The sequence below is a fragment of the Dipodomys spectabilis genome, unplaced genomic scaffold, assembly GCF_019054845.1.
Source record: "Dipodomys spectabilis isolate Male_0828 unplaced genomic scaffold, ASM1905484v1 ptg000108l, whole genome shotgun sequence".
Lineage (NCBI taxonomy): Eukaryota > Metazoa > Chordata > Mammalia > Rodentia > Heteromyidae > Dipodomys > Dipodomys spectabilis.
Genome location: NW_024870785.1, coordinates 6,803,813 through 6,821,572, shown reverse-complemented (window position 1 = coordinate 6,821,572; position 17,760 = coordinate 6,803,813). Strand labels below are relative to the sequence as shown.

The 17,760-nt window shown below is 43.2% G+C and overlaps 1 protein-coding gene across 1 annotated transcript; it reads right to left on the bottom strand.

Annotated features, from left to right (window-relative positions):
* Positions 1–1,176: 1,176 nt before the first annotated feature.
* On the bottom strand, positions 1,177–17,218 carry Trim69 (tripartite motif containing 69). Its single transcript, XM_042687820.1, has 7 exons — positions 17,140–17,218; positions 13,069–13,542; positions 11,421–11,516; positions 8,264–8,497; positions 6,979–7,001; positions 6,771–6,895; positions 1,177–1,771 (listed from the first exon to the last, which is right to left on the bottom strand). Exons 2-7 carry the CDS (start codon positions 13,531–13,533, stop codon positions 1,230–1,232), a joined length of 1,485 nt encoding a protein of 494 aa, XP_042543754.1. The 5' UTR covers positions 13,534–13,542; positions 17,140–17,218; the 3' UTR covers positions 1,177–1,229.
* Positions 17,219–17,760: the final 542 nt, after the last annotated feature.

The following is a 17,760-nucleotide window of genomic DNA, read 5'->3' as shown; positions in this document are numbered from 1 at the left end:
AGGACGCTGGAGCTGGTGAGTGTTTGAACCCAGGGTGTTGAGATTGGGATGAGATTGTGTAGCATCAAGTCTTGGCTACCATTTCATCTACAAATACTTGGCACGCGTACGTGTGTGCGTTTTCAATCAAGGCTGGCACTCTACCACCTGGCCACAGCTCAGTGGGTTTGTTGGTTTGTTTGCTCACTGGAGATGAGAGTCTCACAGACTTTCCTGTCTGGCCTGGCCTCAAACCGCATCCACAGATCTCCCCGCCTGAGTAGCTAGGATGACAGGTGTGAACCATCAGTGCCCAGCTCATTTCTCACATTTTATTTGCACTTTCTATTTCCTAGTCTCTTTAGAGGTTTGTCGATTTTATTAGCCTTCCCCCCCCCAAAAAAAAAAAAAAAAAACCAAACTTTTGATTTTGTGGGTATTTCCTGTTGATGTCAATTTCAGCAGTATGTAATTTCCATTGAATTTTCCTGATTCCAAATTGCTGTTGTTGTTTTTTCTTTTCCCCTACATTCTTAAAAGTTTATTGATTTTTCTCCCTTTGGGGTTTTTGTTTTGTTTTGGCCAGTCCTGGGGCTTGAACTCAGGGCCTGGGTGGGCACTGTCCCTGGGTTTCTTTTGCTCAAAGCAGCAAGCATTTTACCACAGTGTCACTTCTAGCTTTTTCTGTGTATGTGGTGCTGAGGAATTGAACCCAGGGCTTCGTGCATGGTAGGCAAGCACTCTACCACTGAGTCACATTCCCAGCCCCTACATGTTAAAATGTACATGTATGACTAGATATTTCTCTAAAACTATGTCTTACCTTTTTTTTTTTTTTTTTGGTCAGTTGTGGGCCTGAACTCTGGGCCTGGGCGCTGTCCCTCAGCTCTTCAGCTCAAGGCTAGCGCTCTACCACTTGAGCCACAGTGCCACTTCCGGCTTTTTTCTTTTTGCTTACGTGGTGCTGAGGAATCGAACCCAGGGCCTCATGCATGCAAGGCAAGCGCTCTACCACTGAGCCACCTTCCCAGCCCTGTGCTGTATTTTTGATTGTTTGTTTTTCCTTTTTGCCATGTAGTCCAGGCTGTCCTCTAAGTCAGGATCCTTCTGCTTAAGTTTGTGATTTTCCTAAACATCACATTTCACCCTTTCAGAGATCCCATAAATTGGGAATAGAATTGAGTGAGAGACTGGTAAGATATTTCAATACTTATTTAATAGCCTCTGAATTTATACAGTAGTATGACTAATTACTGTGGATGTACAATATACAATGGTTCTTTATTCTCTCCACCGTCATTAAGGCAGGGGCAGAAGTAAGGGTACAGTTTCTCCACGAAAATGCTACTGAAGGTATAAATGTGGGCCATGTTCTTAGCATTGTAGAAGGACACTTGCCCTTCCTCATAATCTAGATATATGCCCACCTTGTCGAGCTTCTTAGTCAGCTTTAGAATGCAAGCAGGCAAATCCAGTGCCTTTAGATCAGTTCGGTTCCTTAATCTTAAGAGCCAGAATCCTTGCTCAGGAGTTAGAGGACAGCTGCCCTTACGAACGATGGATTCTTTGGCGACACCTACTGTCCACTTGGTCTTCTTTGCTACTTCTGCTTCCCAGTACCACTTTCCAGAGGTGAAGCCTTGGGAAGCCAGGACAGCCACACTTGAGTCAAACCTCTCTGGATTGTCAGTCAGTGCTTGCTTAATGTCACTGTGCCATACACTGGTGTAGTTTTTGGATAGGAGCAGATTTGGGTGAGCTGTTTTAGGGTCCAGAGTTAATGGAGACAGACCTAATAAGAAAAAAAAAAAAAGATAGCTACAAATAGTGAAGAGAAGGTAAGCGTAAATTCTCATAGTAAAAGACTGTAACTGATCTACTCAGAAGCTTGCAATCTGAGGATCATGGTCTGAAGCTACTTGGGCAGGAAACTCTATGAGACTCTTATCTGCAATTAACCACCACCAAGCCAGAAGTGGAGCTGTGGTTCCAGTGGCACTAGCCTTGAGCAAAACATCTCAAAGACAGTGTATAGGTGAGTTCAAAGCCTAGAACTGACCCCCGACACACAAAGTATTTCCTGTTATTTTAACTTTGTGTACTCAAACTCTTAGATAGCTAGGCAGTTTCTTATATACTTTCTGTTACTTGTGTATCCATATTAATGTTTATAGACTTTTTTTTTTGTTTGTTAGTTGTGGGATACCAACTAGGGGCCTGGGCATGGTCTCCAAGTTATTGTTTTCTGTTTTTTGGGGTTTTTTTGGTCAGTCATAGAGCTTGAACTCTGAGCCTGGAAACTGCCCCTCAGCTCTTTAGCTCAAGGTTAGCACGTTACCACTTGAGCCACAGTGCCACTTCTGGTTTTCTGGTGGTTTATTGGAAATAAGAGTCTTACGGACTTTCCTGCCTGGGCTGGCTTTGAACCGCGATCCTCTGATCTCAGCCTCCTGAATTGCTAGGATTACAGGAGTAAGCCACTGACGCCCAGGCCCTGAGTTCTTTTGTTTAAGACTAGCGCTCTACCACTTTGAGCCACAGCTCTACTTCTGGTTTTCTGGTGGTTAATTTGGAGATAAGTCTCATGGACTTTCTTGCCCAGGTTAGCTTTGAACTATGATCCTCAGATCTCAGCCTTCTGAGTAGCTAGGATTACAGGTATGAGCCACTACTGGCTTCTAGGAAATCTTTCTAGTGAGAATATTTCAGTTGTGTTACAACAAATATAAAATGTACTTTAGATGGTTGAGTAAATGGGAAAAAAAAAAAAGAGTAGGTTAAATAGTTATGTTGGGAAGAAGGTAAGAGCTTGCCTATTAGAGCTAGGTAAGGTGGAACCTACAGGTCAATGGTGAGAAGTTTATATTTGGTTTAGCAGATGAGACATTTGAGAAGAGTGGTTTATGTCACTGATAGTCAGAATTTGGTCCACAAACTGAGATTAAAATTCTGGAACAAGGTCTGGGAAGGTGGCTCAGTGGTAGAGCGCTTGCCTTGCATGCCTGAGGCCCTGGGTTCGATTCCTCAGCACCACATAAGCAAAAAGAAAAAAGAAAGCCAAAAGTGGCGCTGTGGCTCAAGTGGTAAAGCAAGCGCTAGCCTTGAGCTGAAGAGCTGAGGGACAGTGCCCAGGCCCAGAGTTCAGGCCCCACGATCGGACCCCCCAAAAAAAATCCTGGAACAAGAAATTGAGAGTCAGATTTTAGAAATTTTCATAGAGTGCTGACCAGTAGACTCTGTTGGCTTTAGTAGTTTCAGAATTGGGCTTGGACTTTGTAATAACTTTACATCTTAATGTAGTTAACTTATAATACATATTATATATATTATATTTTATATTCTACAAAGATATAATTCCAGAGCAGATTGGAATTTTAAAAATATGTAAATTAGGCTCATAGAAGTAGAGTAGAATAGTAGTCACTATTGAATAGAAGGGGTAGGTGGGGTACAGAGGGGGATGATAAGGCTAGATAATGAGTGTAGTTGGAAAGGAGGAATTTTTTTAGTATTTTGTAGCACAATCTACAATGATTTAAAAAAATTTTTAATTGTTACTATGAAGGTGATGTACAGGGGCTGGGAAGGTGGCTCAGTGGTAGAGCGCTTGCCTTGCATGCATGAGGCCTTGGGTTCGATTCCTCAGCACCACATAAGCAAAAAGAAAAAAGCCGGAAGTGGCGCTGTGGCTCAAGTGGTAGAGTGCTAGCCTTGAGCTGAAGAGCTGAGGGACAGCGCCCAGGCCCAGAGTTCAGACCCCACAACCGGACCCAAAAAAAAAAAAAGTGATGTACAAAAGGGTTACAGTTAAGTAAGTCAGGTAACGAGTATGTTTCCTTTGGACAATGTCACCCCTTCCCTTTGCTGTCTCCCAGTTTTTCCTTCCCACCGCCCCCTCCCCCCCCACTCCCCCGCCAAGAATCTACAACAATTAGTTCCATTGAGGATTGAACCCAGGGCCTTCCACATGCTAGGTAAGCCTTTACTGCTTAGCTGTAGCCCAACCCCTTATTATATATTTCAAAACAACAAGAATTCAAGTGTTCCAAACACATAGAAATAACATGCTTGAGGAAATGGAAATGATTGCCCCAATTTGATCATTATGCATTGTGCACATATATTGAATTAAAGTGTGCCTGATAAATATGTACAAATACCAAGTGTCAATTAAAAATTTAAAAAAATGTTCAGGTGCAGTGGCAGAATATCTGTAATCCCAGCTACTTGGAGGCTGAGCCAGAAGTAGCAGAAGCTTGAGGATAGCCTGAGCAATGTAGTAAGACTCTAAAACAAAACAAAACCAAACAAAAAACCCAACCACTTATTTTTTCCAATTCTGGGGCTTGAATTTAGGCACCATTTGGAAGCTTTTATTGCTCAGTGTTAATACTCTACTTCTTGAACCACAGCTCTGCTTCCAGCTTTTTGGTAGTTAACTGGAGATAAGAGTCTCATGGGGCTGGGAATGTGGCTTAGTGGTAGAGTGCTTGCCTAGCATGCATTGAAGCCTTGGGTTCGATTCCTCAGTGCCACATAAACAAAATAAGCCAGAAGTGGCACTGTGGCTCAAGTGATAGAATGCTAGTCTTGAGCAAAAGAAGCTCAGGGATAGTGCCCAGGCCCTGAGTTCAAGCCCTAAAACTGCCCCTCCTCCAAAAAAAAAAAAAGTCTCATGGAATTTCTTGCTTGGGCTGACTTTGAACTGCACCTCTCAGATATCATCCAGCTCAAAAATATGTTTTTGTATAGTGTAGGAGTTTGAACGCCAGGCCTCACACTTGCTAAGTGTGAGGCTCTACCACTTGAGCCATACCACCAGTCCTACAAAGAATTTATTTTAAAAAATTGGGCCAGGCATTAGTGGCTCATGCCTGTAATCCTAGCTACTCAGGAGGCTGAGATCTGAGGACTGAGGTTCAAAGCCAACCTGGGCAGGAAAGTTCATGAGACTCATCTCCAATAAATCACCAGAAAACTGGAAGTGGCGCCATGGCTCAGGTGGTAAAGCACTTGCCTTGAGCTGAAGAGTGCAGGGACAGCACCCAAGCTCAGAGTTCAAGCCCCACAACAGACAAAAAAAAAAAAAAAAGGCAGGGCTGAAGCCTGTAATCTTACCTACTTGGGAGATGATCTAAGGAATCAAGGTTTGAGGCTAGTCCCAGACAAAAATAATAATTAATGAGACTGCATTTCAATCAGTGACTGGATGTAGTGGCACACACCAGTCATCCCAGAACTTGGGGAAGCATAAATAGGAGGATCACAGTCCAGGCCAACTTGTGCATAAAGCAGGACACTATCTCAAGAATAACCAAGACAAAAATCTATCATATTTGACATCCAAAGTAGTCAGAAGGGACACATTTCCCATGCAACAGAATTCCAAATAATTTATGCAGATACTGGAGGGCAAATTATCACTATTCACTCCTTAAAGGTAAGCTGTATTGGGGCTGGGAAGGTGGCTCAGTGGTAGAGCGCTTGCCTTGCATGCCTGAGGCCCTGGGTTCGATTCCTCAGTACCACATAAGCAGAAAAAGCCGGAAGTGGCGCTGTGGCTCAAGTGATAAGAGTGTTAGCCTTGAGCTGAAGAGCTGAGGGACAGCGCCCAGGCCCAGAGTTCAGGCCCCACAACTGGACCCCCCTCCCCCAATAAAAAAAAGGTAAGCTGTATTGAGTAGTTGCCTTCCATAGCCTATAGTATGGAAGAAGAGATGATAGCTTTACAAGGGACAAGTCTAGCAAATGCTATCTTAGCCAGGTGATTAAAGCCAGCATCAACAGTCATAAATCATGTTAGGAGTGTATACACTTGCTATAAAGTGATGAAAATGATAATTTAACACTATAGTCTTTTTAAACTTAAATCTTATCATGAGAACAGCACACAAATGCAATAGCACAGCATCGTATAAAATATATGAGTAATACTCCTCAAAACTGTCAAAATCTTCAGAAATGAAGAATTCTAAGTACTACCAAGAGCAGCCTGAAAAAATATGACAGTGAAGAGCAATGTATCTTAGATGAGATCCTGGGATTTAGAGTGACATAGATTGAAAACTAAAGTAATCTAAAGAAACTGTGATCTTAGTTAATAATAATATATGTACTTTGTTTTTTTTTTTTTAGTTGTGAAAAACTACATTAAGTGGATCACCTGTAATCCTAGCTACTCAGGAGGCTGAGATCTAAGGATAGGGATTCAAAGCCAGGCCTGGGCAGGAAAGTCTGTGTGACTCTTTTTTTTTGGGGGGGGGGGGGGCCGGTCGTGGGGCCTGAACTCTGGGCCTGGGCGCTGTCCCTCAGCTCTTCAGCTCAAGGCTAGTGCTCTACCACTTGAGCCACAGCACCACTTCCGGCTTTTTTTTTTCTGCTTATGTGGTGCTGAGGAATCGAACCCAGGGCCTCACGCATGCAGGGCAAGCACTGTAGTACTGAGCCACTTTCCCATTAACCACCAGAAAACCGGAAGTGGCTCTGTGGCTTAAAGTGGTAGAGTGCTGGCCTTGAGTGAAAAAGCTCAGGGACAGCACCAGGCTCTGAGTTCATTCTCACAGCTGACTGAGTTCATTCACATACACACAGACAAAATACAAAATGTTGAGAATTAGTTGGTAGTGGGGGGTTGGAGGCATGGCTCAGTTGATAGAGCACTAACCAGTGGTGAAAGTGTCAGGTACCCGTTCTCAGACCAAAAAAGAAAAGAAAAGAACTAGTTAACATCACAGAAAAGGTCCCACAGAGGAAGCATAGATTAGGAATCACTAATCCATACACACTGGTACCTGGAGAGAGAATAGACTGCATTTCCCTCCATGTACTGTACTGGATGGGACCTTTGAACTGGCCTGGGTTCAGACTTCTGGAGATAAGCTGTCTGGGTTCCAGTGCCGTCGTTGTTTGCTCCAAGCTGCAGGGGACATAAATAATTCATGCTTAGATACCCTCCAGACCGAAGGAATGGTGTAAAGAGTACCATAAGGAAGCACTTACCTATCAAAAAGCTGTTTGATGTCCTAAAAGAGGAAAGGAGAATTACAGACATCAGATCCTGCTTAGGAACCCTAGAAACGTCTGTGGTGATTCTGACTGCCACATAATTTGATCAGCAGTACTTAGGATCATCCCAACTGGGCCCAATAACCTTTTTTGCAAAATCTTCATACGCCAGTTCTGATCTGACCTAGGATAAACTGGCTTTGCCTTGCTGTGATTTTCTTTTCAAGATTTCCTTTTCTTGGAATCAAGAAAAGCCATTCAGACAATAATTTAGGGTAAGCTAGTATTTTATGCTCCCAAGTACTCTCAGAAAAAAAAAACACACAGTAGATACTCCAGACCCAAGGCCACTCTTCTTTAATTTGGTTAATTAGACTGAGGTGATAACCAGTATCACCTTAGGTAGAGCTTCAGATGCAAAGTGGCAAATAGCTTTGCAGATAGATCAGTTTATGATTACCATGAGCCAAAACTTCAACACAGGCTGTAACTTTTTTTTTTTTTCTTTTTCTTTTTGTTGGTGGTGGGGATTGAGCTCTGGGCCTGGGCGCTGCCCCTCAGCTCTTCAGCTCAAGGCTAGCGCCTTACCACTTGAGCCACAATGCCACTTCTGGTTTTCTGAGTGGTTTATTGGAGATAAGAGTCTCACGGTGGGGCTGGGAAGGTGGCTCAGTGGTAGAGTGCTTGCCTTGCATGCATTTGGCCCCGGGTTCGATTCCTCAGCACCAACCACATAAGCGAAAAGGAAAAAAAAAAGCCGGAAGTGGTGCTGTGGCTCAAGTGGTAGAGCGCTAGCCTTGAGCTGAAGAGCTGAGGGACAGCGCCCAGGCCCCATGACTGGACCCCCTCTCCCCCCCCCAAAAAAAGAGTCTCACGGACTTTTCCTGCCGGGCTGGCTTTGAACCATGATCCCCAGATCTCAGCCTCTTGAATAGCTAGGATTACAGGCGTGAGCCACCGGCACCCAGCTCTTTTTTAAAATTTCTAAATAAAGCTTTAATGTACTTTATGAAAATACAAAAATATCCAATAAGTAGTATTACATGTAGTATTTTATTGTCTTGTTTCTAGGAAGTTAAAAGTTTTTACTCAGCACATGAGTAATCTCCTTTTCTTTCCAGACATCAGAAAACACTAAAGTAGTTCTAGTTTTTGTTTTGCTTTGCTTTGGATACCCCTAGTGGTGAAAAGCCACTACTACATCTTTCTCACACATACATCCACACCCCTCCTCCCCCCAACTCTTAAGTAAACCCATAATGTTAATATAGAGACTCACGCTGAGGAAGTCATAGTGGTTCTTTTCTTCCATCCTTTTCTGAATGCTCACCAACATGTCTTTGGCCAGGAAACATTGTTCCTGAAGCTGCTTCAGGTTGTGCTCCATCTCCTCGCTCAAGACTTTCCACTCTTCCATGAGGTCATTTTGAATATCCTTTTCTTTGCTGTGCAGGAACTGATGGAGCTTTAGAAACTCCAGGGAAATGTGTTGCTGCAGTTGTACCTTGTTTTCCTGGAAACCTCCATGATCATCACCATGGTTATTGAGACTAGCATTTGGGGATGGGGACCCATACCACCAGTACTAACACACATTGAGAAACACCATACAAATGGCTATTTTCTCTCCCTTTGGGAGACTTAACTCCTTTTTCTATAGGTAGTTTAGTGGTTAGAATTAAAGAATCAAAAAGTAGTATCTTGATTCTTGTTGCAGTACTGGCATGGTAACCAGTGCCACTTACTAGATAACATTGTGGAGTTAATCAAACATTTTATACCTTTCTAGATTGGCAAACCAGTAGATACCAAATAGTGTTATTAGACTAGGGTCAGAAAGAGCCAGGAAGAATTGTCCTTATCTGGAAATCAGAACTCGGGATATCACTCCATTGCTAGGACAGTATAAACGAAACAGTATAAACGAAACAGATATGAGCAATTTTGAAAACATTGACAAACAATTCTACTAGGGCTGGGAAAGTGGCTTAGTGGTAGAGTGCTTGCCTAGCATGCATGAAGCGCTGGGTTCCGTTCATCGTCAGTACCATACAAACAGAAAAAGCCAGAAGTAGTGCTGTGGCTCAAGTGATAGAGTGCTAGCCTTGAGCAAAAGAAGCTAAGGGACAGTGCCTAGGCTCTGAGTTCAAGCCCCAGGACTGGCAAAGAAAAACAAAATTCTACTATACTGTGGTTCTTTTCTTGGGTGACCACAATCTTCCCATAGGTGGACTATCTTACTGGCTTCTCAGTTCCTCATTTTCCCCCTTTCTAATAATTTATACGGCTTTAGCCACTGATTCCCCTTCATTCGTGGGATTTTTTTCTTAGCCCCAGCAATTACACTGTCTACAAAATAACTTTGTATGCTCTAGGCTTACTCAAGTACCCCATTATAGCAATTGTTGGATCTAATTGAAATTTTGTTTTCATTGACTTCATTTCTTTTTTCTTTTCTTTTCTTTTTTTTTGTCAGTCGTGGGGGTTGAACTTTGGGCCTAGGTGCTGTCCCTCAACTCTTCAGCTCAAGATTAGCGCTCTACCACTTGAGCCACAGTGCCATTTCCAGTTTTTGAGTCGTTAATTGGAGATAAAGAGTCTCACAGACTTTCCTGCTGGGGCTGCCTTTGAAATGCGATCCTCAGATCTCAGCCTCCTGAGTAGCTAGGATTGTAGGCATGAGCCACCGGCACCCAGTTTGACCCCTCCATTTCTATTCATAAACTTCTAGCATCATATAACATATCCAACCTGGATTTATGGTCCATCATTATTAACTGCTTTCTTAAAGATAGTCTTAACTCCTTCTCTTCTGTAGCCGTGGTCTCCCTTTCTCCCTCTCTTACCAGTATCCCTCAGTCTTCTCATTTAAAATTATTTGTTTTCACTTATTTCCTTGTGGTAGTTGGGTTGAACCCAGTGCACTACTCTTGCTAGGGAAGCCTCTGCCACTTGAACTATGCCTCTCATTCTTATTTATTGGCTCCACTTTCCTCTCAACACGCTTTTAGGTTTACTTGATAGTCTATCGTAGGCCCTTTCTCCTTTACATTCTACATTGTCTTCCCAGGTAATCTTCTTTCTTTCCATGGCTTTAAATAATATCTATTATCTTTTTTGTTGTTGTTGGTCATGGGGCTTGAATTCTGGGCCTGGACGCTGTCCCCCAGCTCTTCAGCTCAAGGCAATTACTCTGCCACTTGAGCCACAATGCCACTTCCAGTTTTCTGGTGGTTTATTGGAGATGAGAGTCTCATGGATTTTCTGCCCGGGCTGGCTTTGAACCTACAATCCTCAGATCTCAGCCTCCTGAGTAGCTAGGACTACAGGGATAAGCCACCAGCTCCCAGCTTTAAATAATATCTATCTATCTATCTATCTATCTATCTATCTATCTATCTATCTATCTATCTATCTGTCTGTCTGTCTATCTCATGTAATACTGGCTATCTCATCAGTCACCATATCCAGATCATTTTATCTCCAAATCATATACTCAAGCTGTTTATTTCTCAGAATTGACTCAGTAGGTCAAGACATTACCATCATTTTCTGAAACCACTCTATAGTCTTCTAACCACTGTCTTCACCATTGCCTTTCTCCAAGTATCCACCAGAGATATTTTCAAAGCAAGATGAAATCAGGCCCTATTTAAGTCCCTTTAATTATTTCTCATTCACAGGATAAACCTCATAATGCTAAATTGTATCTACTTAAGGGCTGATGGGATTGGAGCCATATCTTCCTGTGTAATATCATTTTGCACTGTTGGCTCATGCCTAGCTAGCTACTCAGCAGGCTGAGATCTGAGGACTGTGGTTCGAAGCCAGCTGGGCAGGAAAGTCCATGCCACTCAACAGCTGAAAGTGACACCATGGCTCCAAGTCGTAGAGTACTGGACTTGAGCAAAAAGAGCTCAGGGACTGCACCTAGGCCATGAGTTCAAGCCCCATGACCAACAACAACACACAAAAAAAGCTGTACTGGAAGTACATCTCAAGTGGTAGTGGGAATCATGAATAAATAAGTGTGAGGACTTGAGTTCAAGCCCAATACCAGGAAAAAAAAAAAAAAAAAGAATCAGTACAGTTAGAGTGGAATGCCAATCTCTTCTATCTACTGTTGGAAACTTATTCTATGGAACATTTTTCTTTCCACCTTAAAGTGTCAGTTTTCTAATTGTATAGTCCATGTGTCATTCAGTATATTGGTGTATTGACATATATATATGTTAATACACACACACACACACACACACACATATATATATACAATACACTACACACACACACACACACACACACACACACACACACACACACACACACACACACACACACACACACACACACACACCCCTTTGCACCCATGTAGCTGAAGTCAAAATGACAGTGTATTCCACTTCTATTTACAGCCCCTCTAATTTGCTTCTCACCTTGGACTCAGCAATAGCATCCTGCTGCATGTTTTTCAAAGACTGAAGTTCTTTCAGGCTTGCCTCCAGTTGACCTTGATAGATGGTAAGTTCCTCCTGGAATATCAAGTCGAATTAACCCACACAAACTTGGGAGATGAGAGGCACGAAGGGCACTGCCAATAGCTCCATTGTGCCAGAAAAGTAACCTCTTCTACCAAAAATATTTCTCCCGGGGCTGGTAAGGTGGCTCAGTGGTAGAGCGCTTGCTTTGCATGCCTGAGGCTCTGGGTTCGATTCCTCAGCACCACATAAGCAAAAAAGAAAAAAAGCCAGAAGTGGTGCTGTGGCTCAAGTGGTAGTGCTAGCCTTGAGCTGAAGAGCTGAGGGACAGTGCCCAGGCCCAGAGTTCAGGCCCCATGACCAGACCCAAAAAAAACCCAAAAATCTTTCTCCCATACTCTGTGGCTTCTCTTCAGAACATATAAATCTTTTGTCTTTTTACTAAAAATCGTTTCCCTTTTCATTTGTCATAGTTCCTGTCTGTTTCAAAAATTGTGGCTCACACCTGTAATCATAGCTACTCAGGAGGCTGAGATCTGAGGATCACAGTTCAAAGCCAGCAGACTCTATTTCTAATTAAACAGCAAAAAAAAAAGTTGGACTGGAAGTATAACCCAAGTGGCAGAATATGAGCCATGAGCAAAAAAGCTGAGCAAGAGCTTGAGACCTTCAGTTCAAGCCCTAGTATGAGCACCAAAAATGAAAAAAAGAAAAGAAAAAAAAGAATTGTGAATGGGAATGTAGCTCAGTGGCTGAGCATTTGCCTAGCATCATGAATGCATGATGCCCTGTGCCCATTCTTCAGCAGCACATAGACAAGCAGATGTAACTAATGTACATTTATGTACATATATACATACATATACATAATATATGTATACATATATATGTACACATAGAACAATTTTATGAGATGAGGAGAAGGGAAAAGAAGAGAAGAATGAAGGATGAATAATTTCAAAACAGTGCAACTATGTGAAGAGAGCATAAGCAATCTCAGTAAAAGCTATTGGTTAATTGGGGATTGGATGGGCAGGGGAAGAGAAAGAGAATTCAAAATGTGGTAGAGGGGCTGGGAAGGTGGCTCAGTGGTAGAGTGCTTGCCTTGCACGCATGAGGCCCTGGGTTCGATTCCTCAGCACCACATAAGCAAAAAGAAAAAAGCTGGAAGTGGTGCTGTGGCTCAAGTGGTAGAGCGCTAGCCTTGAGCTGAAGAGCTGAGGGACAGCGCCCAGGCCCAGAGTTCAGGCCCCACGACTGGACCCCAAAAAAAGAAATGTGGTAGAAATCTAACTCTCTATAGTAGACTATCTCATATTCTGTAGTTACATTTGTTCTAAACCTGACCAGAATTGGGAGCTTTTATAAACAAGAGCAGTTTCTTTTATGTCCATATTCTTTCTACACCTTGTATGAGTGAGGACATCAGTCAGATTGTCCTTTCCTATATGCAACACCTATAGAGGAAGAACTTTATAAGATATTCCGAGCACTCCGAGCTTTCTGGTCATTATTTGAACAAAGGAGAGGGGTTGAAGGAGAGAAGAAGCCCAGCAAAAGATTTTTTCCTAATGTTGGGATTGCCCAAAGCCCAGGACTTACACACCGACAAGATATGGAAAGCATCACTGATTTGCAGGAACTCCCTGGATTCTCCCATAGATAACCGTATATCCTTGCATTGAAAGCACATCAGTTTTCTTTCTTGCTTACTGAACAGTTTCAGAGTCTCTCCATGCTCCGGACACTGTGGTTGACCTTTTATTAATTGTAATTTCTTGATCTTCTCTACCAGCTTCTCCAGCACAAGATTGTAAGTACAGTTGCTGTGCTGACATAGCATTTTACACTGAGGGCAGAATGTTTCTCTAGTTTGCAACTTCCAGAACTCTTTGATACAGGCTTGACAGAAGTTGTGGCCACAGCTTAGCATCAGTGGGTCACGGTACCATTCTTTACACAGTGAGCAATGAAGCTCCATAGTGATATCTTGTATCATCATCTTCGCTGGAACCTGGAAGCCTGTATCACTCCCTTCAATGTAGTTTCCATTGATGTGGGAGGAAGACATGGATGATACCTTTGGGAAAGAATAGCTTAAATGAGTTTTCCCAGTATGGTTGGTTCCATTCCTAAAAGAGCTGAAAATTGATGGAAATAGAGTACAAACACCATAATCTCTCTTTTGTAAAAACAGTCCAAATAATGTGTGTGTATGTATATGTGTGTATTGTGCCAGCTCTACTTCTAGCTTTTTTTAGTGGTTAATCGGGGATAAGGGTTTCATGGACTTTACTGCCCAGGCCAGCTTTAAACCTCGATCCTCAGATCTCAACCTCCTGAGTAGCTAGGATTATAGGCATGAGCCACCAGCACTAGCTAGTGTCTTCTAACATTATGGTTTATGGCCCTATTTAAGCTTTAATAGAGAACCACAGCAAGGGAAGAAAGAGTAGGAGTAGGCAACCAAATGATTTCTCAGTTGAGAGTTTTATTCTCAGCTTCTCTTTTGCTACTTATTACCCTTTGTTGTTGTTGTTGTTTCTGGGGCTTGAACTCAGGGCCTGTAACTGTCCTTGAACTCTTTTGTTCAAGGGTAGCATGCTACCACTTTGAGCCACAGCTCTACTTCTGGCTTTTTGTTGATTAACTGGAGATGAGTCTTCCTAAGACCCAGGGAGGGAAGGAAGGAAATAAGGAAGCAAGGAAGGAAGGAATGGAGGGAGGGAGGGAGGGAGGGAAAAGGAAAGAAAGAAAGAAGAAAGAAAAAAAGGAAGGAAGGAAGGAAGAAAGAAGAGGGAGAGAAGGAGGGACAGTACGGAGAGAGAACAGAAAAAGCAACAGTTAGCTGGGCAAGGTGGCTCACGCCTGTAATCCTAGCTACTCAGGAGGCTGAGATGAGGATCGAGGTTCAAAGCCAGCCCGGGTGGGGAAGTCCGTAAGACTCTTATCTCCAATAAATCACTAGAAAACTGGAAGCAGTGCTGTGGCTCAAGCGGTAGAGCACTGGCCTTGAGCTGAAGAGCTGAGGGACAGTGCCCAGGCCCAGAGTTCAAGCTCCACGACCGACCAAAAAAAAAAAAAAAAAAGCAACAGTATATTTTTTCTCTCTAGAAATGTTAGAGCCCTGTTTGCTTCAAAAACTAGGAACAAAGCAGGATAGGAACAAACCTAAAAGGTCCTATGATATTGAAATTAGAATATGATCTTAATAATTAGTGTATATATAATGAAATTAAACTTTGTAAGAATTGGAAACTGGGACTAGAAGTGAGGCTCAAGTGGTAGTCAGTCGGATGTGAGTAAGAAGGTCAAGTAGGAGCGGAAGGCCTTGAATTGAAACTTAATACCAGCACAAAAATAATTATTTTTATGGATTAAAAGCAGTAAAAGCAGTTATTAAGATTTACAGTATTTAGTATAAAGTTGTTGGCAAAGAGTAACTAACCTCCATGACACTTGATCGTTTGGCCACCAGGGGGCAGAAGCAGGCTACTTGGATCAGCTTAGCAGGCCTACGCTGCAGCAGACCTGAAGTCCTAGACCAGCTTGTTTTCTAGGAATGGGCTCAGAGCCCACGAAAGGTGGAGGCAAAACTCAGAAGCTGGAGAAAAGAGCAAGACTAGAGTGAGGTCTGGAAGATTCCGTGACAGTTTGACAGTTGGTTTGATCATCACTTACATAAGAGAAAGAGAATCCCTGACTGGAATGGCTAACTAACCCCAGCCCATCCTCTTTCTGTCTTTCTCTCTGTCTCTGTCTCTGTATCTGTCTCTGTCTCTGTCTTTGCCTGCCTGCCTGCCTGTCTGTCTGTGTCCCCACCGCCCGCCCCCACCCATCCTGGGGCTTGAACCCAAGGTCTAGATGCTGTCCCTGAGCTTTTGTGCTCAAAGCTAGCACTCTGCCATTTGAGCCACAGCTTCACGTCTGGTGTTTTTGGTGTTTGATTGGAGATAAGAATCTTGCTTTGGGCATAGGTTGAAATCCTTATAGGAGGAAGAATTGTCCATATGAAACTTTGACCTGGTGTGTGATGAGATCAATACAGATTTGCAGCAGACATGGTCCAAACTGAGGAAGATGAAGAGGAATAAAAGAATGATTAGTAGCCACAGCCATTTTAAGAGTTGGACCGTAAAGGAATCCCACTATTCATACCTTCACCTTATCTATTAGATCAGAGGCTTGATTTATACAACCCAAGACTGTTCTTAAGATAATGCCATCAGGGGGCTGGGAAGGTGGCTCAGTGGTAGAGCGCTTGCCTTGCATGCATGAGGCCCTGGGTTCGATTCCTCAGCACCACATAAGCAAAAAGAAAAAAAGCCAGAAGTGGTGCTGTGGCTAAAGTGGTAGAGCGCTAGCCTTGAGCTGAAGAGCTGAGGGACAGCGCCCAGGCCCAGAGTTCAGGCCCCATGACTGGACCAAAAAAAAAAAGATAATACCATAAGAGCAACATTCCTCCTTAGGTAGACACATGTATTTTCAGTATCACAGGTTAATTGTGAGAATACTGTACAGAGGAGTTACAGTTACATGGGCAAACCGGCTTTTTCTATGTATGTAGTACTGAGGAACCGAACCCAGGGCTTCATGCATGCAAGGCAAGCACTCTACCACTAAGCCACATTCCCAGCCCAGGGAATCTTCTGGGCCTGGGCACTGTCCCTCAGCTCTTCAGCTCAAGGCTAGCGCTCTACCACTTGAGCCACAGCGCCACTTCCGGCTTTTTTTCTTTTTGCTTATGTGATGCTGAGGAATCGAACCCAGGGCCTCAGGCATGCAAGGCAAGCGCTCTACCACTGAGCCACCTTCCCAGCCCCCGAATCTTCTTTTTTAGGAGAACTTTTACTACCTCTATGATTCTCTTCTAGTTAATTACTTTCTAGTACATAATTGCTTCCCTTCATAATTGAGATGATAGTTATACAACCTTGTAAATACATGATAGAAATGTGACAGCTGTGGATTTAGATGCAGGCCCCTTAGAACCTGGTGGAGAAGTCTCTCTCCCCCTCAAAAAATAAGTGGATCCCAAAGGTAGGTGCCTCACCTAGCACTCCCCCATCTGTATGAGAGAACCTATTATGGCAGCGATCCCTTTTAGGCTCTGAATCACCTGCCTCCGACGGAGTCTACCTTCCCCTCTGCATTTTGTGACAGGCCTGTTCTTCCTTCCCAATCAGCACTGGGAAAGGGCTATTTGAAGAAGCTGGGCACCCCCAGAAAATACAAGTCCCCATATATACAACAGTCCCACTCTTACATCTAATAAGATCCAATAATCCAGGTATTTTGTCTTACCTTTCCCAGTTCTGCAGGAGCAGATACTCCAGAATTAATGAAAAGGAAATGATCCAGCCCATTGTTACTTGGCTTATTGGTCCAGATAAGGCCCAACTGAGCTGAAATTCCCCCCTACTTCCTGTCTACTGTGGTCCAGGAAGGACAATGCCTTTGTGCCTATATGCATGCATGTGTATGCGTGGATGTCTATTTGTGTGTGCATGCATGTATGTGTATTTGGCAGGGAGCCAGGGAGAGCAGTTGAATACACAGGAAGAAGCAGAAGGAGGCGTAGATGCCCGGGGAGCAGAAGCAAGGTCCTAAAGCAGGTTGAAGAAGTGCCAAGTCTTGACAAGCACCGTCCACTCAAAACCAGCCCAAGGTGGCTTACCGCCGGTCTCCCGCCAAAAACCTCCACTTCAGATTAGAAAGGAGACGTCCCTGGTCCTTATTTTCCTCTTTCCTCTAAGCCTAGCACTCTCTGAGGAAGGAAGGGGTGGATACTGCTCTCTGCCCCACCCCTTCTCTAGAGATTACATAAGCAGTTCTTCACTGTAAACAAGTGGTTCTCAACCAAGACTAGCCACTTTACCCCTCTATATGAGGTGGAAATTCATGGAATACTTTGGTTATTCCAGTGATAATAGTTGAAGTATTTAGGAGCTAAAGGCCAGGCTCCCAACTTAAGTCCTAACCTCTATGCGCGCGCGAGCACACACACACACACACACACACACACACACACACACAATATATATATATATATATATATTTGTAATCTGAAGCTTACAGTCACATGCAAAAATGTTTTTAATTTTTCTATTATTTTATTGGTTGAATATTTGTTGACCACTTAATATGGCCAGCTCACATATGCTGAATTTCTCGGGAATGTAACTACTAGTTCAGAGGTTTGAGGAATTTTACCTAAAGGTTTTTTTTAAAACCAGTCCTGGGTCTTGAACTCAGGGGTTTGTACAACTGTCCCTGAGCTTCTTTTGCTCAAGGCCAG